General features: G+C 36.8%; 1 protein-coding gene across 5 annotated transcripts in view; it reads right to left on the bottom strand.

Annotated features, from left to right (window-relative positions):
* The window catches only part of LOC143254243 (anoctamin-7-like), a 123,036-nt gene that overhangs the window by 59,382 nt on the left and 36,738 nt on the right, over positions 1-26,916 (bottom strand). For 2 of the 5 annotated variants that reach the window (XM_076509088.1, XM_076509087.1), the window contains exon 2: positions 9,403-9,616. In XM_076509088.1, the coding sequence (XP_076365203.1) occupies positions 9,403-9,540 (138 nt within the window). In that variant the 5' untranslated portion in view covers positions 9,541-9,616. Of the gene's footprint in view, positions 1-9,402; positions 9,617-11,006; positions 11,028-13,029; positions 13,306-26,916 lie in introns of those variants that run through there. The other 3 variants (XM_076509086.1, XM_076509091.1, XM_076509089.1) reach the window with 3 other exon arrangements.

The raw sequence follows: 26,916 nt of genomic DNA, 5'->3' as shown, positions 1-26,916 counted from the left end.
TGTCTTATGCCTAACGTTAGTTAAGCCTTTTTTAATTAAGGCCTAAATTCGATAAAGAGATGACAGTAACTAGTGTAGGTATTTTTGTTGTGGTTTAGTTAGGGCTAAAATCTACCGTACTTATTATTATGAACCAATAAACCCATAATGTTATTCTACCACCTAACGTTAAACGTTGTTTCACAGAATGTATAGTGAAATATGCTTAAATTCGCCTTTTGTTTACATACGTTGAAATGAAGCACGCTCGCTCGCATACAGATAGCAAGGTGCGCGTACATTTTCAGGGCACACGACAACTGAGTATTATAAAATAGATTTCGTTTTGTTTTTACACTTGACCTGAAACTGTCTCAAGCTGCATATTAAAAACTGTAACAGTACTTTCGTCTGATGTAGTGTAGGTGATCCAATACCACAACAGAACTGTCTGTGCTGGATAGAGAATCACTTGTAGATATCCGACATCTTTTTATGATTATTCAGCCGTTGGAAGTAACGTTCCTATTGATATGGAAGTAGAACAACACACCGCCATGTTTGTGAACAGTGTTGGAGACGACTTGAGTGAACGATATTTAGCATATGTTGCTTCAAAATCGATTGTTCATTTCTTCAGTGGAAAGATACACACTGGGCTATCTACATTCTGTCTACTATACTTTTGTAAACATATTACGAGTAGAGGATGCAGGGAAAAAGTTTAAATATTTTAAACAGTGTATGTGGTCACGCTCAGAAGAGCATTCTCTTACCTCGTCCATTAAAATATTTATTTTTATCACGTGCCGATCATGTTCTTGTGGTTAGCGTGCCCTGAGTACGAATCCTAGGATTCAAATATCTTATACTGTTACCGTAGAAACGCCCTCTGCTTTTTGGAACCGTAGTTGCGCTGTGAAAGAAAGAGTGAAATTGCTGTATTCAGCTGAATAATGGTGGAGCGAAAGTTTCAGTAGCTGCCTTCCCATTAGAATATGTCAGTTCAAAATTAAAAACAGCCGATGCGTAGCTTTGTTGAACATTCCATTGTTTGTTTTTTTGAATTTCGCACAAAGCTACTCGAGGGCTATCTGTGCTAGCCGTCCCTAATTTAGCAGTGTAAGACTAGAGGGAAGGCAGCTAGTCATCACCACCCACCGCCAACTCTTGGGCTACTCTTTTACCAACGAATAGTGGGATTGACCGTCACATTATAACGCCCCCACGGCTGAAAGGGCGATCATGTTTGGCGCGACGGGGATGCGAACCCGCGACTCTCAGATTACGAGTCGCATGCCTTAACATGCTTGGCCATGCCGGGCCATTGAACATTACATAATAAAACGTGTTACTATTTGAAGTTTGCACAATATATTTAAAGGCTTATCAAGTAAAGACATAAAAATAAATAACTTTGATACTCCAGTCCCTAACCTGCAAATGTATTGAGTTGGGGCGTTTGAAAGTATTGTATTGTTGTTAACTTATTGTTTTAATTTCGCGCAAAGCTACGCGAGGGCTATCTGCGCTAGCCATCCATAGTTTAGTAGTGAAAGACTACAGGGAAGAGCAGCTATCCATCATCACCCACTGCCAACTATCGGGCGATTCTTTTACTAACGAATAGTGGGATTGACCGTAAATTATAAAGCCCGCACGGCTGAAAGGACAAGCCTGTTTGATGTGACGGGGATTTGAACCCGCCACCCTAAAATTACAAGTGGAGAGCTGTAGCCACGTAGTTATGCCGGGCCGAATGAAATATTGAAAATAAACACATTTATTTCTGAACACGTTTCGCCTCTAACAGTGAGACATGATCTCGTACAACGTTTAACTTCCAAATATATCTAATCAAATAATTGGTTTTATTATATTAGCTCCTATTGGTTTTAAATCCAATTAACTTATAATAAATTTAGGTTTATTAAAGCTATATATAGGGACAACGACAACACTGGAAAATGTAAGATTAAGGTAATTAAAACCTAATATTAATAAAGCACCAGGAGCGTTATTATATCTGTATTAAGTTAATTACATTTAAACCCAGGAGGATCTAATATCATTCGTCCAGTTATTTGATTGATGTATTTTCAATCTGAATATACTTGTACCTTAAATGTAGTACGTTATCACACTTAGAGACGATTTGTTTTTTGTTTGTTTTGATTTTCGCGCAAAGCTAGACGAGGGATATATGCCCTAACCGTCCCTAATTTAGCAGTGGAAGACTAGAGGGAAGGCAGCTAGTCATCACCACCAACTCTTGGACTCCTCTTTTACCAACGAACAGTTGGATTGACTGTCTGTCACATTATAAAGTTCCAATGGCTAAAAAGACGAGCATGTTTGGTGTGGCAGAGATTCGTACCCACCCACGACCCTTATATTTCGAATCAAGTTGCCTAACCATTTGACCATGCCAGATGAAGTTAGAGATAAATAAATATATTATCCCACAAATACTTGGTTCGATACTTAATAAAGTTCGCATTCGATCACAGCATTACTAATTTTATGGTCGGAAAAGGTATAATTCTCAAATTCTTGATGAATTAATTAATTATATTAAAAGGTACAATAAAGAAAAATAATTAAGAGCCTATCTTGGTAATAATTACATTTTCAATACGGCGGCTTCTTTATCCTTCAGGTGTTTTGCACGCACGTGTGTATGTGTGAGACAGAGATAGAGATATATGGTCATTGCGTTAACAATAATTCTATACTAATATTATAAATGTAAATTATGAATAAGCTACTGATAATAAACGGATAACACTTAAAAAAGTGAACATTTAACCTCTCAAACCTCCGTTAAACGATTTTTAGGCCTAGTATGGCCTGGTGTCAGCGCTCCCTACTCGCAATCTAGTTGCTTTCCCTCTAAGTCTGTCACTCTTGGTCCGGCTTGGCCAGATGGGTTAAGGCGTGCGACTCGTAGCCTGAGGGTTCGCATCCACGTCGCACCAAACATGCTCGTCTTTTCAGTCGAGGGGGCGTTATAATGTGACGGTTAATCTCACTATTCGTTGATAAAAGTTGGCGGTGGGTGGTGATGACTAGCTGCCTTTCCTCTAGTCTTACACTGCTAAATTAGGGACGGCTAGCGCAGATAGCCCTCGAGTAGCTTTGCGCGAAATTCAAAAACAAACAATCACTCTTAAATTAAAGACTGCTAGCGTAGACAGCTTTCAAACAGCTTTGCGCGAAATTCAACAAAAAACAAACTTAAAATGCTGACGAGGAAGGGAAACAACATGTGAAGTGAAAGTGATGTCTGTTTGGGTGATAGAAAACTATTACATTCAAGTTGATATTGGAATTGAGGACGAAAGTACCGACTACATCGAAGATAATAATTACAGCTTGGTGTTTTGATTGATTCATGAAATCCAAAAATTAGAATAAGCACACTACAAACAAAAGATTTCTTTTTTAAGATATTATTTACAATAATATTAGCGTCACGTAAATAATAACGATAAAAACATTATGAAAACAATATGCGTAACATGTGCTGTCAAACATAACATTGTTTTATTTATTTTATTGCGTTGTATATATTAGATTACAATTAACAATTTAGCGAATTCGTGATAACCAAACCAAAAGAGTGGTTAACTTCGCTAGTTATATATATATCGGGAAAATTACGTCATAAATAAGCAATAACTTGGGTCATTATTCGATAATTCTCTCTTTCCACTATCATCTTTCTGCCTCCTTCATAATTCAAGAACTTTCCACTTCCATTAACATCTTTCCTCTTGTTTTGTCACCCCCCCTGGTACAGCGGTTAGTCTACGGATTTACAACGCTAAAATAAGGGGTTCGATTCCTCTCGGCGGACTCAGCTCGATGTGGCTTTGCTGCAAGAAAACACAAACATACACTTGTCTTCTTTTATTATCGAAGAATTCTCCACTTCCATTAACATCTTTCTGCTTGCTTTATTATTCAAGAATTCTCCTCTTCCATTAACATCTTTCTGCTTGCTTTATTATTCAAGAATTCTCCTCTACCATTAACATCTTTCTGCTTGCTTTATTATCCAAGAATTCTCCTCTACTATTAACATCTTTTTGCTTGCTTTATTATTCAAGAATTCTCCTCTTCCATTAACATCTTTCTGCTTGCTTTATTATCCAAGAATTCTCCACTTCCATTAACATATTTTTGCTTGCTTTATTATCGAAGAATTCTCCACTTCCATTAACATCTTTTTGCTTGCTTTATTATTGAAGTATTCTCCACCTCCATTAACATCTTTCTGCTTGCTTTATTATCCAAGAATTCTCCACTTCCATTAACATCTTTTTGCTTGCTTTATTATTGAAGTATTCTCCACCTCCATTAACATCTTTTTGCTTGCTTTATTATCCAAGAATTCTCCACTTCCATTAACATCTTTCTGCTTGCTTTATTATCCAAGAATTCTCCACTGTCATTAACATCTTTCTGCTTGCTTTATTATCCAAGAATTCTCCACTTCCATTAACATCTTTCTGCTTGCTTTATTATTCAAGAATTCTCCTCTACCATTAACATCTTTCTGCTTGCTTTATTATCCAAGAATTCTCCTCTACCATTAACATCTTTTTGCTTGCTTTATTATCCAAGAATTCTCCACTTCCATTAACATCTTTCTGCTTGCTTTATTATCCAAGAATTCTCCTCTTCCATTAACATCTTTCTGCTTGCTTTATTATTGAAGTATTCTCCACCTCCATTAACATCTTTTTGCTTGCTTTATTATCGAAGAATTCTCCTCTACCATTAACATCTTTCTGCTTGCTTTATTATTCAAGAATTCTCCACTTCCATTAACATCTTTCTGCTTGCTTTATTATCCAAGAATTCTCCACTTCCATTAACATCTTTCTGCTTGCTTTATTATCCAAGAATTCTCCACTTCCATTAACATCTTTCTGCTTGCTTTATTATCGAAGAATTCTCCACTTCCATTACATCTTTCTGCTTGCTTTATTATTGAAGTATTCTCCTCTACCATTAACATCTTTCTGCTTGCTTTATTATTCAAGAATTCTCCACTTCCATTAACATCTTTCTGCTTGCTTTATTATCCAAGAATTCTCCACTTCCATTAACATCTTTCTGCTTGCTTTATTATCCAAGAATTCTCCACTTCCATTAACATATTTTTGCTTGCTTTATTATCCAAGAATTCTCCACTTCCATTAACATCTTTCTGCTTGCTTTATTATCCAAGAATTCTCCACTTCCATTAACATCTTTCTGCTTGCTTTATTATCCAAGAATTCTCCACTTCCATTAACATCTTTTTGCTTGCTTTATTATCGAAGAATTCTCCACTTCCATTAACATCTTTCTGCTTGCTTTATTATCCAAGAATTCTCCACTTCCATTAACATATTTTTGCTTGCTTTATTATCGAAGAATTCTCCACTTCCATTAACATCTTTTTGCTTGCTTTATTATTGAAGAATTCTCCACTTCCATTAACATATTTTTGCTTGCTTTATTATCGAAGAATTCTCCACTTCCATTAACATCTTTTTGCTTGCTTTATTATTGAAGAATTCTCCTCTACCATTAACATCTTTTTGCTTGCTTTATTATCGAAGAATTCTCCACTTCCATTAACATCTTTCTGCTTGCTTTATTATCGAAGAATTCTCCACTTCCATTAACATATTTTTGCTTGCTTTATTATCGAAGAATTCTCCACTTCCATTAACATATTTTTGCTTGCTTTATTATCGAAGAATTCTCCACTTCCATTAACATATTTTTGCTTGCTTTATTATCGAAGAATTCTCCACTTCCATTAACATCTTTTTGCTTGCTTTATTATTGAAGAATTCTCCACTTCCATTAACATCTTTTTGCTTGCTTTATTATCGAAGAATTCTCCACTTCCATTAACATCTTTTTGCTTGCTTTATTATCGAAGAATTCTCCACTTCCATTAACATCTTTGTGCTTGCTTTATTATCCAAGAATTCTCCACTTCCATTAACATATTTTTGCTTGCTTTATTATCGAAGAATTCTCCACTTCCATTAACATCTTTTTGCTTGCTTTATTATCGAAGAATTCTCCACTTCCATTAACATCTTTCTGCTTGCTTTATTATCCAAGAATTCTCCACTTCCATTAACATATTTTTGCTTGCTTTATTATCGAAGAATTCTCCACTTCCATTAACATCTTTTTGCTTGCTTTATTATTGAAGAATTCTCCACTTCCATTAACATCTTTTTGCTTGCTTTATTATCGAAGAATTCTCCACTTCCATTAACATCTTTTTGCTTGCTTTATTATCGAAGAATTCTCCACTTCCTTTAACATCTTTTTGCTTGATATACGTAAACAATATGATGTGTTTGACTGCATTTACTCAGTAGGTTGAAAAAGTCAAGGTTACATCAAGGTGTTGGTTGCTGAGCCAAAATATTTTTTCTTAGAATTGTCTTTCCAAAAGTCTTCCACGATGTAGCATCTTATAAGGCGTAAAATACGGTAAATTTTCGTTTTGAAACACCTTTACCTAAATTGTTTACATATTAAATTGGACATGGATCACCAAGTTGTTACCTACATGGCACCTAGCATCATAGGAGGCTCTTACCAAAAAAATGACAAAAACCAGGTGAAATCAATCATTTTTTATGTAAACTGAATAAGTAACCCCATCAGTAATAATTTGCATGAACAACAGTTTTGGTGGTGTTTTTGTCATTTTTTTGACAAAAACATAAAGTTACTGAACGGCTCAGTACATAGATCTCACTAGTAGTTGACCTTATGGAAACAAACCGATATGTTCAGGGTTAAAGTTCCTTTTTTTTCTTTTTTGTCTGCAAGATGCCGTGTTCAGACTTCTTTCTTATGGGATTAAACGAATGTTTTGTCAGATAATATAATTTTAACATTTATTATCATTAAGTTGTAGTTAACTTCATCATTCTTTCGGGGGGCGTTTTCGGAGGTAGTGGTTAGCGTGACGAACTGATAAGTACGAGCATTTACAGTTCGCGAACCATTGCCGCAAAAGTGTGCGCCGCACCTTGGGAAGGTGTTTGAGCCATAAGAGTAACGGTCAAGGTTCTGTGGGGTCTGGAAGGGCAGGATACGGAGTTGGAAGTGCGCGTTTCTCACCAATCGCCTTCCTTTTCGGCTATCAGTTCGAAACTGGAATTTGGGTTTGGCTTGATGTTTTTAGCGCAAATATAAAATGTCCTAATTATGCCCATCAGGGTATTCAAAGGTAGGCATTCCAGACAGGTATTCAGACAGCCTTTTGTGTGGTGTGAAATTCTAAGGCAAACAACTTTTTGTTGTGTCTTTTGTTGTTACTAAGCACAAAGCTACACAAAAGGCTATCTGTGCTCCGCCCATCAGGGGTATCGAAACCTGGTGTTTCTAGAAGTATAAGTCCGCAGACAATCGTCAGTCGAACAAAACCACGAAGAATTTGACGTTGGGAAGATATCGAGATTTCCTCTGTTTTATTTCCAGATTTGAAGGGAAGTGTGTCACTTCGTAGTCTGACATAACTTCAACCAGTAACATCGAACCAACTTAACGTCAACAAAGAGAGAAAACAGATTATTTACGAACAGAAGCAATACCCGTGAACGAAAACAGAAGCAGTACCCGTGAACGAAACTGAGGATTTAGAATTGGGGAAAGAACAGATACAAAGATAACGTCAACAAACAGAGAAGGCAATACTCAAACAAAAACAACATTCGTGAACAAGAAGAGGAAGCAATAATTTAAAAAAGAACATTTATTGTTTTGTATTTCGCACAAAGCTACACGAGGGCTATCTGCGCTAGCCGTCCCTAATTTAGCAGTGTAAGACTAGAGGGAAGGCAGCTAGTCATCACCACCCACCGCTAACTCGTGGGCTACTCTTTTACCAACGAATAGTGGAATTGGCCGTCACATTATAACGCATCCACGGCTGAAAGAATGTTTGATGCGACGGGGATTCGAACTCGCGACCCTCGGATTACGAGTCGAACACCTTAACGCACTTGGCCATGCTGGGCCAGAACATTTATTGAGATATGCTCATGAAACTTATCTTCCGGCTTATTCTGCTAAGATGCATCATTTAATTAGCTATTTTCGTTCTGAAGTTGATGCTTGAGTCAATTAAATATTTTTATTTTTTACTTTTTAAACTGTCGGAAACAAGTCGTAGCATTCCCTTGTATATTTTATTGTTTATTCTAGTTCAGTGCTGTAGCATGCACAGGATTCTACAGACATGTAACATATCTTACAGAATAGTATATAGCGATATCGTACTAAACTGTGTATGCATTTTTAAGGGGGAACCATTTTTCCTATACACACAGATAGAAATTTTCAATGTCGCAAAATTTTTAAAAACGTTTCCATATTTCGTTGGATCTACGAATCTAATTCAACTATTAAACTACCGTTCTAGTTTTATATTGTCCACTGCTGGTCGGGTCCACATACTGAAAACGTCGAATATGTTTATGTGTTCGTTTGTTAGAAAACCCAGAAAATAGTGACGAAACATTATTGCCTATAATAAATAAATTGTTTGTTTTTATTTAGAATTTCGTGCAATTCAACGGGTGGACAACAATGAAAAAACTTACTAACAACATATTTTACTCCGTGTGTTGTTCAAAACGTTTTGTTACGAAAACAAGTGAACATAATATACACGTCCCCTATACAAAAATCAACAACTGATAAATAGGGCGTTCGACTCACGATCTGAGGGTCGCGCGTTCCAATCCTCATCCAATCAAAAATGTCTTTTCAACCGTGGGGGCGTTATAAGTTTCGGTCAATCTCAATATTCGTTAATAAAAGAGTGGCTATTGGATTGTTGTTAGATGATAATGACCTCTTGCTTTTCTTATAATGTTTCACTAATAAATTAGAGACGGCTAGAGCGGATAGCCTTCGTATAGCTTCGCCAAACGAAACGAAAGGTTTCATGACTTATACATTCCAACTTTCGGACAATGAACTATGACCTTGCCAAACTTTGGTTCCTGACATTACCACGTTCTTAAATATTAAAACGGACAGAATGAAGTATGGAAGGGGAAAGTAATCACATTTTGACAAACAGACAAAACCAAGGATTCACAGTTTATTGTTTGTACATTCTGCCAGATGGCGACACTTTATGTTATTTTCTCATATAAAGGGTAGATGGAGTTCAGTTTGTAGTACTCGATTTGATAGGATGTTTAATAAAACTTCCAAACAGTTTCCACCAGTCGAACTCGCATCGTCATTTTTACTAACATATATTGTCGTTGTTTTTTTAACGTTCTTGTTGTTTGTTTGTTTTTCGTGAATACGTAAACTTTACAAACCAATTACAAACAGTAAAAGCACTGAATAAACGAACAAAAGCTTACAACTCACCAGTTGATCCCGTTGAATTATAAACTCAGAGTCACCGTCGTCGTCTCGTGCATTGAAAGACCCGTATGTATCCTTGCCTTTACTTGTTTGTGGACCGTTTAGTTCGTATTTCTCCGAGTAATGACCAAAACGAGGCATTGTTGCAGGAGACTTGTCCGAAGTGTTTAGACCAAGTTGTTCTTCTGTAGTCTCGTGTTCGCCGGTAGGGGAATTTCTAGGGAAAAAAATAATAATAATGAGGAAACTTCTTCAGTGACAGTTATCCAGAAAAACGTCGTGACTACAGAGAGAACACCGTGTTTAATGTAGTCCGAAACTCACCGGACTTTGTTTATAGAAATCATGGCGTCATTAAAGGAACGTATGTGTCTCCAGAAAATATACATACAGTACACGAATCACACGATGTGGCAAACACAAACCAGTTACCTTGTCATTAATTGTAATTTGTATATTGTAGGTTTTGTTAATGTTCTAGAATAATGCCACTTGAACGGAGAGGTATGAAGTGTTACATGAGAAGGTGTGTGTCTGTGTGTTTTCATATAGCAAAGCCACAATGGGCTATCTACTATGTCCACCGATGGGAATCGAACCCCTGATTTTAGCGTTGTAAATTCGATGACTTACCGCTGTCCCAGCAGGGGACGTATAAAAAGTTACCGTGTTGCTCCTCATTACATAATTCATTTTAATCATATACTGTAAGCAGTTGTGTAAAAACTAAAATCAACGTAAGATCTATGTTGATATCACTTAGACCATATTATAAAAACTACGGACTCCAACGTTAGATATAGGTTCACGTCACTCAGACCATATTGTACAAACTACGGACTCCAACGTTAGATATAGGTTCACGTCACTCAGACCATATTGTACAAACTACGGACTCCAACGTTAGATATAGGCTCACGTCACTCAGACCATATAAAAACTACGGACTCCAACGTTAGATATAGGTTCACGTCACTCAGACCATATAAAAACTACGGACTCCAACGTTAGATATAGGTTCACGTCACTCAGACCATATTGTACAAACTACGGACTCCAACGTTAGATATAGGCTCACGTCACTCAGACCATATAAAAACTACGGACTCCAACGTTAGATATAGGCTCACGTCACTCAGACCATATTGTACAAACTACGGACTCCAACGTTAGATATAGGTTCACGTCACTCAGACCATATTGTACAAATTACGGACTCCAACGTTAGATATAGGCTCACGTCACTCAGACCATATTGTACAAATTACGGACTCCAACGTTAGATATAGGCTCACGTCACTTAGACCATATTGTACAAATTACGGACACCAACGTTAGATATAGGTTCACGTCACTTAGACCATAGTATAAAAATTAAGGACACCAACGTTAGATATAGGTTCACGTCACTTAGACCATAGTATAAAAATTACGGGCACCAACGTTAGATATAGGTTCACGAAGGTAAGACCACAGCATAAAAACTACGGGCTCCAACATTAGATATAGGTTCATGTGACTACAGCACGTTATTTAACTTAAGTTGATAAAGCAAATCAAATAGTTAACACTAACTCTGTACAAGAATGACTTCATTTTATACTTACTACTTAGTTTCATGTACATTGGCATGACTAAGCAGGCCGGTAGGGGTGGCAAGACATTTACAATAGGAGGCTATTTCATGCTAAGGTCACTGGTCAGCATTTATTTATCCCATATTAAAAAAAAAAAAAGCACAATAGTTAATGTGAGTTAAAATGCACAGGAAGTGAAACAATAATAAGTTTTCTCTGGGAAGACATTTCCCCAGATCCTACCCAGCTAACGAGGAGCTCGAAGGGGAAAATTCTCCAGCGACTCATTAAGTCGACTGTTGCATAGCGCCATCTGTTAAAACTACTTTGCAGCTTTAAGATCTTTCGATTTCGGGATTCCTCTTTTACAACAACTTTACTTATTGATGATATCGTAAGGTCCCTCGGGGGATCAGCGATACGTTCATGGACTTACAACGCTAAAATCTGTGATTCAATTTCTCTTGGTGGACAGGTCGCAGATAGTCCATTGTTTGACCTTGTGCTGAAGCAACAAAAAACAACAAACTACTTAAAACAAAATTCACTAGGACTACACCGAGAATCACGAGTTTTATTTAAGAAATTTTTAACATGGTGTGAATGTTCAACATAACTCCCGTGGTTCTCAGCATATAAAGCCTCGCTCAATACGATGTTGCACCATTGGGCAGTTATCAGTTGAAGGTCCTACTCCAAACTTTCTCGGGGGCTCAGCGGTGCGCTTGAGGGCTTATAGTGCTAAACTTTGGGATTCGAGCCCTACGATGGAAACAGCGCAAATAGCACATTCTATTGTTTTAAACAAAAATCATTCACACTGGAAGTAACTTGTTTTATCTATCGTAAACTTACACCGTGCAAACGTAAGTAAAAATTCATCTTTCTTACTCAGTTGTACATTAGGGATTGGTTTGGTACACACCAAGAGTAATATGTTTACAGAACATTAAATTAACAAAAATTAATGTCCCGCGATTTTCCTCAGAACCAGTTCATAAAACAGTACCTTACCCACTAAGATAAGTAAAATATAACAAATGCCATGGGCCAGGCGTGGTCCATTGGTCAATGCAATGGACTGTGGATCTGATGATTCAGATATGATGTTCTGTTGGTACGAAAAATCTCGACCAATACACTTGGACCATGGGTAATTTACAAGAGCGACGATCTGGTGTCCGTATTTCATTAGAACATTCCAAACGTTGATGGTGTGTGCTATTTGACTAGCTGCTTCACATCTAGTGTATCAGTTCAAAATTATGGATGACCAGCGTATATAGCTCTTGTGTAACTTTGCGAGAAGTTCCGAAACAAACAAACAAAACACAATACACCGATTAGTTTGTTTGTTTGTTTAATTTCGCACAAAGCTACTCGAGGGTTATCTGTGCTAGCCGTTCCTAATTTAGCTGTGTAAGACTAGAGGGAAGGCAGCTAGTCATCACCACCCACCGCCAACTCTTGGGCTACTCTTTTACCAACAAATAGTGAGATTGACCGTCACATTATAACGCCCCCACGGCCGAAAGGGCGAGCATGTTTGGCGCACACCGATTAGTCTTATACTTAAAAGAAACAAGCCTGGCATAAAATAAAAAATAACAAAAATTCGCTAATTAACACTGCTTTCGTATAATGTGTTTTCTGTGTGGCTAGAACCATTTTCAATAAGAAAAAACTCTTAACTCAGAAAGATCTAGAAAATAAATATACAAGTGTTTTTGGTTTACTTGAAGTTAAGCACAAAGCTGTATCTGTGCTCTGCCCACCACGGGTATTGAAACTCGGTTTCTAGCGGTGTGAGTCCGCAGACATAACAAGAGAAAAACAAACAATTTTTGAATTTATTTCACAAGGCAAAGCTACTGACATTATCTGCCGCTGTTTTTAATTTTAAACCACTGACCAGAGGAAAAACGGACGGCCAGTCAGCAATTACCTATAGCTAACTCTATGTAGAAATTATACTTTTCGAAATTGCTTTTTAAAAACAAATTAAAGTCAGGTCATTTAATTAGGCACTGTTGTGAAATTGTCTCAATCTTACCTCTTGTTTCTTCTCGAACGTCGGAAAAATGTGTAAGGAGAAAACCATTTTTTCTTCGATTTAGCCATTTCCTATTACAAACAAATTTGAAATGCCGAACAATCAAAATGACGAAAAACGAAACAAACCCGCACTGAGCATAAAGACAGAAATACCATGAGCCCTAACGATTCAGATTGTACACAAATAACAAGATATCACCCCCATACGACGGTACTCATCTAAATAACGCTATTGAAGCCAACTAGACACGTACTGATGGAGGTTGTTAGACGTATGGTTTATTTACCCAACGGAACCAGATACACACGTTATCAACGCCCTCTGATGCTTGTACACATAACAAACCAAACAATTAGCGAACAAACATGCTTCCGGTATTAGACTTGCAAATGATACGATAGCAAGCGAACGTTTCCTTACGTCTTCATTATGCAGTTTTTAGAAATAACATTGACGTGAATGTCTGAAGTATTTATGTTAATTAAGGATATATTAGATACAACACTGAAAACAATATCACATTTGTGGGATAGGTACATCAACATCTCATTACGTTTATTTGTTTTGAATTTCGCGCAAAGCTACTCGAGGGCTATCTGTGCTAACCGTCCCTAATTTAGCAGTGTAAGACTAGAGGGAAGGCAGCTAGTCATCACCACCCACCGCCAACTCTTGGACTACTCTTTTACCAACGAATAGTGAGATTGACAGTCATATTATAACGCACCCACTGCTGAAAGGGCGAGCATGTTTGGTATGACAGGGATTCAAACCCGCGACTCTAAGATTGAGAGTCAAATGACCTGGCCATGCGGATCTCATTAGGGACTGTAGTTTTTGTTTAGAGTGTTTACGCAAAACTACCCAATGATCGTCTACACATAGTCGTCCCTAAGTCTGATGTTACAGGAAGTCCACAGCACCCAACTAAAGGTCTAAGGTTATTATTTTCTGAGGCTCGGCATGGCCAGGTTGTTAGGGCGCTCGACTCGTAATCTGAGGGTCGCAGGTTCGAATCCACATCACACTAAACACGCTCATCCTTTCAACCGTGTGAGCATTATAAAGTTACGATCAATCCCACTATTCTCGATGACGAGAAACCCACTTGAAATAAAAATGTACCTCAGAACGGCTGATATGGGTATTAACACTTTTATTGACAAGCAGAGAGTAATGTTTCGACCTGAAGATGACCTAGGAAGGTCAAAACGTTGTTCTCTGCTTTTCATTAAAAGTGTTAATACTCGTACCAACCTTTCTGAGGTACAATCCCACTATTCATTGGTAAAAGAGTAGTTCAAGAGTTGGCGGTGGGTAGCGATGACTACCCCCCCCTTTCCTCCAGTTTTACATTCCTAAATTAGGGATGACTAGCGCAGATAGCCCTGGTGTAGCATTGTGCGAAATTCAAACAAACGTACTATCTTCTGATTGAATAGAAGGATTTGACCATTATTTTCACAGCATACTTTCAGTTCTAATGTGCAGAGAAAGTCGGTGGTTTCCTAGCAATGGGACGCGAACATCAAATATTTGGATTCACAGTAAGGGCACGCTAATCAACAGGGCATGCTCGGTCCTCATTGACATGTCACTTAATTGTTTAGATGATAGAGAAAACGGATATATTTTGGATTATTTAAATAGTATTTTTTACTGCGACTCTCATGTTACGAATCGAACGCTTTAACCCTCCTGACCATACCAGGCCAAAAATAAAAGAGATATAAAGAAAAATTTGTATACAGATAAATGTTCGCTGTTACAATTATATTGATTTCCTTGAAGTAGCCGAGGCCGAGTTGGGCTTAAAATATGCTTAAAAAGTGTGTTTTTTTCTTATAGCCACATCAAGCTATCTGCTGACCCCCCGAGGGGAATCGAACCCCTCCTTTTAGTGTTGTAAATCCATAGACGTACCGCTGTACTAGCGAGAGGTTGCTCAAAAAAATGTTTGATGTGAAATCAAAAACAGAGTCCCACTAAAAAATCTACTTAAAAATAAAAATGACCCCCCGATGGAACAGTTGTAAGTCTACAGTGTTGCAACGTTAAAATCCGGGGCTCGATTTCCCCACTGTGGACACCGCAGATAGCCCAGTGTGGCTTTGCTGGAGCAACATAAAATTTTAAAAAAGTTTTTACCTGGTGATAAAATACGTCATCGATTTCTGCACCCGTATTTTTCACGTGGAAACATGAATATCAGTTGAAGAGCTGTCAGTAGAACGGCGAATTCCCTCCGGATTGTTAGGTTTTTGTTTATCTGATATGTAGTTTGTGATTACGTTTTACTTCAAACGAACCAATTTTACGTATATTTGAAATAGAAACCTTTACTTTGAATTCCAGAATCAGTAAGTTTTTTCCTATCTTCAAGGGAAGTGGGCTACGACTGTTGATTCCATCTATACATTAGAGGTCGAGTTACCAAGCGAAGAGTTATGTCTACAAATAGACGAACGGAAACGTAACCGCTGTGTTCCTTTCTACGCTTTTTTTTTTGGTCGTGTGGATAAAACTGAGTTTAATAATGTCAGAAAAATAAGTTAACAGCTTTTGTTTTCACGATAAAAAATTATAAGACGAGTACACTCCCTTTCCAGTGGTTCAGAGGAACTTCTAAGAGCTTGCACACTAAAAAGTGGGTTTCGATACCTGCAGTGAGTAAGAGCACCGACAGTCCATCGTATGGGTTTTTGTATAACAGCAAACACATTTACAAATAATAAGCTATATTTCTATAAATATTGCGACAACAGTTACTAAGATTAGATTAACATGTGGCAGTGTAGTATTTGTGAAACAATACAGCGAAATAGACGCTGTCCAACGTAAAATAATTCATCTTATTTAAACTGTATGATATGTGTGTCTTAACATTCTGTGTTAAAAGTGCGATCACATACTTTCACTGTAAACTAACACGACATAAGTTGTGTCCCCTAATAGGATAGCGGTAAATCAACGGATTTACAACACTAAAATCAGGGATTCCATTCCTTTCGGTGGACACAGCAGATAGTCCAATGTGATTTTGCTATAAGATTGTTTGTTTTTTTAATTTCGCGCAAAGATACACGAGTGCTATCTGCACTAGCCGTCCCTAAGTTTGCAGTGTAAGACTAGAGGGAAGGCAGCTAGTCATCACCACCCACCGCCAACTCTATGGCTACTCTTTTATCAACAAGTAGTGGGATTGACACGCACATATAACGCCCCCATGGCTGAAAGGGCGAGCATGTTTGATGTGACGGGGATTCGAACCCGCGACCATCGCATTACGAGTCAAGTGCCTTAACCAACTGGTCATGTCGGGCCTATTACTATAAAAAAACACAAGATATATATATACAACGTGTAAAGATATGGTGTTTGTGATGAATATAAGATATGTTAATCTAATAATTCAGTATTCCTGGAATAGATTATGAAATCTAAGCTATGAGTCATATGTGTCACTAGAACATGTAACTGAGTTTTTATGTGATTGAAACGAAGTTTGGGGACGTCTTGACTGTTTAGTGAAAGAAACTTTATTAGAAATGTACAACGTTTCTTTCAATACCCATTCAAACCGTCCTCAACTTCATTTTCTAAAAAGTACCTTCACCGTCATAGCGTTTTATACGATTCATATCAGTAAATCGTGAGACGAATTAGTAATGGTTTTATTTGTAGGTAACATGGCAACAATATTAATATTTTACATCCCAAGGGTTTCACTGGAAAGGCCCCGGTATGGCCAGGTGGTTAAGGCACTCGAGTCTTAATCCGAGGGTTACGGGTTCGAATCCCCGTCACAGCAAACATGCTCACCCTTTCAGCCATTGGAGTGTTATAAGTGACGGTCAATCCCACTATTCGTTGGTCAAAGAGTAGCTCAAGAGTTGGCGGTGGGTGGTGATGACTAGCTGCCTTCCCTCTAGTCTTACACCGCTAAATTAGGGACGGCTAGCGCAGATAGCCCTCGTGTAGTTTTGCGCGAAATTAAAAAAAACAAAAAACAAACAGATGGTAGATGTTATTGTTTATTTTTCTCTTTGTTTATAATAATAAACAACAACCTGTTTTTACCTGTGATTGGCTTCATTTCAGTCATTCAATGAGAAAATCGTTTTACAAAGCATTTCTCTCTATTTAGTTGAAGCAAAATGTTCGTATAGAGTTCAATCACCTATTGGTAAAAAGTAGACGTAGTATAATGAAAATAGGGCTATATAGGTCACAACAGCTAACCGTTGTAGTGCTGGTTTTTTGTTGTTGTTTTTTGACATACCGTACTACACTTAATTTATACGATTCAGTTGAAAATATCTAGAATTTGAACGTTTTGTGTATAAAATAACAAAAAATAGTGCATGGATGGCCATATGAGCATGGTGCGTAGGATTACTATCTAGAGTTTAAACGTGTCCTTTTAGGACTACATAGATTTTAAGTTAAATTAATACATGTGCATTCATATAAATAAATTATGAAGCATGCTATAAAAATAGTTAGACTATAAGAAGCTCAGTGAAACAAAATATTAATTATGTTTATTTATTTCTGCTTGACATTGAATAAATGGACATTGAAGTGAAACTGTAAAATAAAAAGATGACCAATGACAACACTATATAACACAAATTGTGTTTCTGGATAGTGTGTGTTATTTATTAATTGCTTGTGTTGTAAAAGTACAGAAAGTGGCCATTATTCCCTTCAAACTTTGCTTTTGTGACCTGGATAATGAAATTTAGAAATTAACCTATTTTCTACGTAAAATCGGGCAAATCTGCACATTTTCATTTACATAAGGTCTGAATAAAACAACACATGAATCAAGATTTACATGTATTTATACTAAAGTTATGCAAAAATGTTTAGAAGTGAATAGTTTTTTCGAGATTTGCGACTGTAATGTAAATCACTTTCACGTATCAGTCCCCAAATATAGTCTCCCATCATGTTTTCATTATACGCTCCCAGGTCACAAAAGTAAAGTTTGAAGAGAAAAATAGATCTTTTCCATTTACTTTTGGCATAAGCTGTTGGGAAATAACACTTTCTGTCCAGGAACAAGAAAAATTAGAAATGTTGTTGCGTAGTGTAGTGCAGATTCAATATTGTGTCTGGAAAGTTTGTAACCATTATGGCTTAACTACATCTTTTAACACGTTAATAAAGGTTGATTCAAACTTCTAGAATTGATGGAATTACCAGCCACGTGACATCCAGGCCACTAAGGATCCTGCCCGCCCTTGTTCAACATAACTGTGACATCACAGTAGTTATCCAAGATGGCCTCGCCCATAGGAGGCCGCCATTTTGGTAATATGACTACACCCACTGTGGCCCGTCACTACACGTCACTAGAAGGTTCAAGGCCGCCATTATGGTAATATGGCTGAGTCCATTTGGAACCATCATCTTGGTAGGTGTGATTTAATGGGTGAGAAGACTAAGTCACGTGAAGTCAAAATCATTGCATGATCGAAAATTGTCGTATAATCTCGCCGTTATTAAATATCCATAAAGATTATGTTAAAACTTTCGAAATTACGTAAAATGTTGTATGAAGAACTGCCAGACTACAAGCTTTGTCTTTACAAACGTTAAATGGTTTAGACTACACGAACTATAGAAAATATTCAATATTGATGTTGATACGAGTTTAGGACAAATTTACTGTCACTATGAATGTTGAGCTTGTAACAAACTAAAAGCTATAAATGATTAGTTATGTCATCTAATGATGATTTGATAAGACGTACCGGTGGTATTTATTATTATTTTTACACAAGGAGACAGTAACTAAGGAACGAAAATTGCACGTCAAACTTGTATAAGTTACCAAGACAACAACAGATGGATACCATCTAGGAATGGATCGATGTAAAAGTAATACAGGCTAAAAAAAACAAAATTAAAGCGCTTAATATTTCTAATTCTGTTAATGAATTAACCAAATTGTTTTGTCTCAAATAAAGACTGACTTATTTTCGAGTTATATGGATATTTGTTAAGCCTAAACATGACGTTCGTAAACAGGTACTGGTGTTTTCATTTTATTAGGTCCTAGAGTGAAAAAATAATCAATCTGGGGGTTCTAAAGTTGCGTTAAATTATGCAGAAACACAGTCAGAACTGTGGGAAGCGCATGCGCTGTAAGGATGACAGTCGAATGTCTGTATTTGATCAGTTAATATTAATTCTAGAGTTGGCGGAGGACATTTGCGGACTTACAACGTTAGAAACCGGGCCTATTGCGTAGCTTTGGGCTTAATTTCAAACAAACATTTCTATCGTCAGTGTGTGTGTGTGATATTTTCCACTACCAAGTGGAGGGAAGGACTTTACCTTTCAGATGTTTAAAAGAAAATTTTTGTTCTAATCGACAAAGGCAAAACGTCGGTTAGAATCAGAGTTCTTTAATAATTAGCCGGAGTATGGAGGTCATTTTTTTGTTTTGTTTTTACATTTTTATCAAAATAAATGCCTTTAGTATGCACTAGAAATTCTGAAAGACAACTACCAAACTCTTAGAAATTCTAATTCTTGAAGTAATTTTCTTCTTTCTGAATATTGAGATGTTTTGATTTTTTAAAATGTGTTCTGTGCGAAGCTTGTATCAATGCGCTTTCATTCTCCTTGCTGGTCCCCAGCTTTCAGAGATAACATAAAAAATGTTTCCATGTATGAATGCTTAGCATCCGGTGGGTTGTCGTGTATCTTAAGTGATATTTGTTGTTAATTTCCGCGGGATATTAACCCTAGGTTTCCTGACTGTTTTAAGATTTGAGAGTAACGCAAAACCACTTGTTCATTTCAGTATATTATTTAAGTTTGCGTACGAATCAAATTCCTGGTCTTTTATTGTTTAATAGTCGTTTACTCGTTCTGTTACCATGACAATAACCGAGACACGTGATTGTACGAAGCGTTCAGCAATACAGAGCTGCGAATTCGAACGTAACAGTGGCGCTGCCGTTATAAAACACGTGTAACTAGGTTTATGGCGGCCCAGTGGTTAACGTGTCGTACTGTGAAGCTGGGATTCGGTGGCGCCAAAAAGAAAGTCGCGCTTCGTACTTCGCGGCCGTGAGTGCAGTGTAAGAATGACAGTTAAATTCCACTATTTATTACAAAAACGGTAAAATAAGAGATGTTGATTAGCTGCCTTCCTTTTAGTTTATCACCTCGAAATTAGGGATATTTAGTGCAGATAATCTCGTGTAGCTTTGCGCAAAATCCAGCAATAACAACAAAAACATACCTCTGTATTGAGCACAAATACAAAATAACGTGACCTGTCAGTTAGAAAATACGAAAAGATGCTGGATTACTCTTCTGTGGAAATTATGTTTGTGTGTTGTAATTAGAATATTGTTTTCATTTGCTAACTAAAAATAATTATTTGACTTAAAGCATGAATAAAAAAATAACTAAAATGTTATAAGAAACTTGCGAAGTAATAATAAAACATGCAGTACTGCGCATTTTGTAACATATACCAAGATATTGTCTAACTTTGTTTCTTCTTAAACATAAAAATACACTATGTTCTGCGTACGCTCTGCCCATCGCGGGTAACGATTGTTTGTTTGTTTTTTTTGAATTTCGTCGTCCCTAATTTAGCGGTGTAAGACTAGAGGGAAGGCAGCTAGTCATCACCACCCACCGCCAACTCTTGAGCTACTCTTTTACCAACGAATAGTGGGATTGACCTGTACATTATAACGCCCCCACGGCGAGAAGGACGAGCATGTGTGGTACACGAGGATTCGAACCCGCGATCCTCGGATTACGAGTCGAACGCCTTAAACCACCTGGCCATGCCGGCCAAAACATACAGTTCTGCGCATTTTGTAACATATACCTAGATATTATGTAACTGTACTGCGCATTTTGTAACATAAACCTAGATATTATGTAACTGTACTGCGCATTTTGTAACATATACCTAGATATTATGTAACTGTACTGCGCATTTTGTAACATAAACCTAGATATTATGTAACTGTACTGCGAATTTTGTAACATAAACCTAGATATTATGTAACTGTACTGCGCATTTTGTAACATATACCTAGATATTATGTAACTGTACTGCGCATTTTGTAACATAAATCTAGATATTATGTAACTCTTTGTTTGGTCTTAAGCGCGAAGCTACACAATGTTCTGTGTTCGCTCTGCTCATCGAGGATAACGAAAACGGATTGTTAGCATTATATACCCTCAGACTGACCATTGATATGAAGTAACTAAAAATTAGTCTTCGTTCTATCTTTAGAAAACCCAACACTGAGTATGAGTATCGCTTGGACTGACCTTTGACTGGGACATTTTTAATCACAATAAGGGTCACATTTCTTAACCTTAAGACTCAAGATACTTTAACTGCATATAAACCGATGTCTTACAGACTAAACCTTCCAAACAGTTGATACACTTGACTCATAAGTTTTCATAATCACCACAAGGAACTAAAAAAAAAAAAAAAATGTCGGTTATTTATCGTTTTCAAAGTTTTTAAATAAATTCTTTTGCACACGTTTTTTTATTAGTAAATTATTAATTTTTTATAATCAGAGAACATGTATACGTAATCTCAGAGTGATTTGTCTCAGTATGTTTCCAATATAGAAATGTTGCAGCTAGAGTTATGTAGCAGTGGAATACTGATCGTCATGGTTAATAGCATAGGTTTGGCTAGTAATAAGATAATACTACGGTTCGTTTGCTAGTCTTCTGCCATCTCTGAGGAAGTCCTAAGAAGGATTATTTATGTGATGGTGGTTGGAGTCCAGTCCTACATCTTGTCTGATATAATTATGCCCATACTCTTTGTTTCGACCGTCAAGGACGGTTGTACCATTTACCTTTAACATCCTTGGTATTACAAACCTTGAAAATTAAAATTAAACTACACCGAGAGAATGAAGATAGGGTTTCATAGATTGCGTGATGGGAGTTGATCTCTTTCCATTGGTATTGTATAAAGTTATGTTATCTCTGCAGGGTATCCTCCCTCGCTAGTACAGCGGCATGTCTACTGATTTAGAACGCTAAAATCAGGGGTTCGATTCCCCCGCGGTGGACTCAGCAGATACCCCGATGTGGCATTGCTATAAGAAAACATACACTCTTCAGGTTATTCGCGAATCAGCGAGTCTTGTCTTTTAATGTTCAGCCATATAGTGCTACCTTATCTTACCCAAATCCTGGGTCTTGAAGAGGCTGTTTCGGGGACACTGTTACCTAAATATTCCACGTGGAGACTGTTGGTTACAGGTAATGAGATTAAGTCCATAGTCAGCCTATCTTCTAAATTGTAGTACTTTCTAACTGTGGAAACAAGTTTGTTTATACAGAAAACTGAGAGTTCTGTTATTACGGAGGTTGACAACTGGGTGTGGTCTTTGCGAGTTTTATAATTTTCAAGCTGTTGGCGGAGCACTTGTATTACTTTAAGGTTTGTAATTAATTGATAAACATAAATTATCGTTTAGGCTACTACCATCACAAGAATTATCTCGAAAATGTTTGTCCTGAGGTAAGTGAAAAATAAAATAACCGGGTTCATCAGTTGCAAAATAAGATGTTTAACTTACTTTGCACGCACCTGATGGTTTCTCGTTTACAGGAATTGGTTAAAACAAAATCTTCGTTATCAAATTAACGTGCTTGATAGCGGTTCTAGTGCGCAGTCAGGCCACCAGCTTCGCAGAAAAGAAAACGTAAATGTAAGTTATTTTGTAAAAGAAAAAAGAAAAGTTTTGATTAAAACGTTGTTGTTTTTGAATTGCGCACATAGCTACGCAATGGGCTAGCGTTGTAAGTCTGCAGGCATATCGCTGAGCCACTGGGGGGCGATTCAAATGAATAGAATAGGCTATAACATAAATTGAACGATATTTTCAAGCTTGAATGCGCTTTTGGTTTTATAAAAATATGAGAAATGTTTTAATGACCATAAAAACACATATATTTCGAAATACTCATGAAGAACCTTACAGGAGAAATATATATATATATATATTTAAACACACGAACAACACATGTAATGTTATATTTTATACAATAATATCTGTTACATACTAAATCAAACGTACATTCCAGAAGTGATATCCCAGATGATCCACAGCTGAAAGAAAAGTGCAAACCAGTATGATTTGTTTTTTGTTTGTGTTTGAATTTCGCGCAGAGCTAAACGAGTTCTATCTGTGCTAGCCATCCCTAATTTAGCAGTGTAATACTAGACGGAAGGCAGCTAAATATCACCACCCACCGCCAAGTCTTAAGCTACTCTTTTACCAACGAATAATGGTATTGACCGTTACATTATAACGCCCCCACGGCTGTAAGGGCGAGCATGTTTGGTGCTACGGGGATTCGAACCAACAACCAGTATGAAGAAATACATATAACTTATTTATTATATAGTTGTTGTTACTTTGTGAAAATATACATAATTGGATAGCTACACAGCTACCCAGAATTTTGTATGGGTATGTTAAATCCCTACACTTATCGCTGACCTATTATGGGACTATTCATATAATTAAATTTGTTAAAATATGTACTTTTGTGTGTGTGTGTGTGTATAATTTGTTATAAATAAAAAGGAGCCCAAACAAAATTTAAAAACGCTGCTCTAATCGAAAAGAGCCCGGCATGGCCAGGTAGTTAAGGTGTTCGACTTGTAATCCGAGAGTCACGGGTTCGAATCCCGGTCGCACCAGACATGCTCGCCCTCCCAGCCGTGGGGGCGTTATAATGTGACGGTCAATCCCACTGTTTGTTGGTAAAAGAGTAGCCCAAGAGTTAGCGGTGGGTGGTGATGACTAGCTGCCTTCCCTCTAGTCTTACACTGCTAAATTAGGGACGACTAACGCAGATATTCCTCATGTAGCTTTGCGCGAAATTCATAAACAAATAAGTGCAGCGTTTCTTATTTCTGATTGGACTTGTTTTTAACTCAGTTCTTCCTTTTGTTTCATTTTACTTCACTGTTTAGTATTAATATTCTATATTTAAAGTGAAAGTAAATATATGAATAGATGTAATAATCGATTGGACTCGAACAATTGCAAGTTAGTTTTAACAAAAGTCGATTGAACTCAAACAATTGAAATTTATCTTCAAATGTGCCGATTTGATTCCAAGAATCAACTACATCCACCATAAACAGGAATAACTAGAGGTTTATAAAATATAAATAATTAGTTGAGCTGCTCGTATCCTTAATGAAGAAGAATTCTTAAAAACCACAGAAATAGTGAAAAGCTCTAACACCACCTTCAACAATTTTACAGATGTATCCACTGTAAAGGAATTATTGTGGTATAAATCTTCCAATTAAACACCAAGTCCCTCTTGTGGTATAAATCTTCCAACTAAACATCAAGTCCCTCTTGTGGTATAAATCTTTTAATTAAACACCAAGTCTCTCTTGTGGTATAAATCTTCCAATTAAACACCAAGTCCCTCTTGTGGTATAAATCTTCCAATTAAACACCAAGTCCCTCTTGTGGTATAAATCTTCCAATTAAACATCAAGTCCCTCTTGTGGTATAAATCTTCCAACTAAACACCAAGTCCCTCTTGTGGTATAAATCTTCCAATTAAACACCAAGTCCCTCTTGTGGTATAAATCTTCCAATTAAACACCAAGACCCTCTTGTGGTATAAATCTTCCAATTAAACACCAAGTCCCTCTTGTGGTATAAATCTTCCAATTAAACACCAAGTCCCTCTTGTGGTATAAATCTTCTAATTAAACACCAAGTCCCTCTTGTGGTATAAATCTTTTAATTAAACACCAAGTCCCTGTTGTGATATAAATCTTCCAATTAAACACCAAGTCCCTCTTGTGGTATAAATCTTCCAATTAAACACCAAGTCCCTCTTGTGGTATAAATCTTCCAATTAAACACCAAGTCCTTCTTGTGGTATAAATCTTCCAATTAAACACCAAGTCCCTCTTGTGATATAAATCTTCCTATTAAACACCAAGTCCCTCTTGTGGTATAAATCTTCCAATTAAACACCAAGTCCCTCTTGTGGTATAAATCTTCTAATTAAACATCAAGTCCCTCTTGTGGTATAAATCTTCTAATTAAACATCAAGTCCCTCTTGTGGTATAAATCTTCCAATTAAACACCAAGTCCCTCTTGTGGTATAAATCTTCCAATTAAACATCAAGTCCCTCTTGTGGTATAAATCTTCCAACTAAACACCAAGTCCCTCTTGTGGTATAAATCTTCCAATTAAAGTCCCTCTTGTGGTATTCCAATTAAACACCAAGTCCCTCTTGTGGTATAAATCTTCCAATTAAACACCAAGTCCCTCTTGTGGTATAAATCTTCCAATTAAACACCAAGTCACTATTGTGGTATAAATCTTCCAATTAAACACCAAGTCACTATTGTGGTATAAATCTTCCTATTAAACACCAAGTCCCTCTTGTGGTATAAATCTTCCAATTAAACACCAAGTCACTATTGTGGTATAAATCTTCCTATTAAACACCAAGTCCCTCTTGTGGTATAAATCTTCCAATTAAACACCAAGTCCCTCTTGTGATATAAATCTTCCAATTAAACACCAAGTCCCTATTGTGGTATAAATCTTCCAATTAAACACCAAGTCACTATTGTGATATAAAGGTCATTTCTTAATACTTAATTATTATTATACATCCCGTATAAATCTTATAACGATCAAAGGTCATTTCTTTTCACAGTTATACCCCTGGGTTATTGTTTTATTTCAAAACAAACTATTTATTACCCATATTCTTGCTAACTTTAATGATAGTTACGTTGTTAAATCCAACGTTTTTCATATAAAGTTTTGTTATCGCGCTCCACCTTTATGTGTGTAATTAGAACTTATGTATTTCTTTACCCTTCAACGATTCTTTTCAAGCCTAACCCAATTGTAACATGACCTTAACTGCTTGAAACGTTGCAGAAAATAAACTAGAAAAATTTTAATTTGGACATGTCATTCTGTTTGTATAATCATCATTTGTCATCTCACGTTTTGCGGAACAACGCTATACCAAGAATTCTTTCAGACAGATAATCTTTGTCTAGCTTTGAGCGAAAATTCTAACTAAAAATGAAAACTGGATAACATGTTAAGAAAGAACATCGAGACCCTTTCTTTGTGTTTCTTTTGTTGTAACTATTATTTTGGATAGCTTTATTTTATTAATAAACAGCTAGCTGTTGTGAGAAGATGTAATCCACGGTATATTTTATTAATAAACACCTAGCTGTTGTGAGAAGATGTAATCCACGGTATATTTTATTAATAAACACCTAGCTGTTGTGAGAAGATGTAATCCACGGTATATTTTATTAATAAACACCTCGCTGTTGTGAGAAGATGTAATCCACGGTATATTTTATTAATAAACACCTAGCTGTTGTGAGAAGATGTAATCCACGGTACACTTGAAATTTTTATTTCTTACTGTATTACAACGAGTGTGTGTGTGTGTTTTCATATGGTAAAGCCATATCGGGTTATCTGCTGAGTGCACCGAGGGGAATCGAAGCTCTGATTTTAGCGTTGTAAATCCGTAGACTTACCGCTGTACCAGCGGGGGATGATGGATAGACGACAGTTACCGAAACATTGTACTAAAATTAAACACAAAATAGAAACAATAATCCACTAAGAAGCTGTACCTCTGGACTTTTATATCAAGACTCATTGATAGTAACTGCCATACTGTTAGCCGTCAATTTATTTTACCACAAAGAGCGCTTGTAAGTTTTGTATATTTTTAAAAATATGGATAAGCTCAGGCTATGTTTAATATTTGTTCTCTCAAATCTTATTCCTTACGGGACCTGGTATGGTTTGGTTTGTTTTGA

The sequence above is a fragment of the Tachypleus tridentatus genome, chromosome 6 (genome assembly GCF_004210375.1).
Source record: "Tachypleus tridentatus isolate NWPU-2018 chromosome 6, ASM421037v1, whole genome shotgun sequence".
Taxonomy (NCBI): Eukaryota; Metazoa; Arthropoda; class Merostomata; order Xiphosura; family Limulidae; genus Tachypleus; species Tachypleus tridentatus.
The sequence above is the reverse complement of the archived record's forward strand: the minus strand, read 5'-3'. Positions and strand labels throughout refer to the sequence as shown.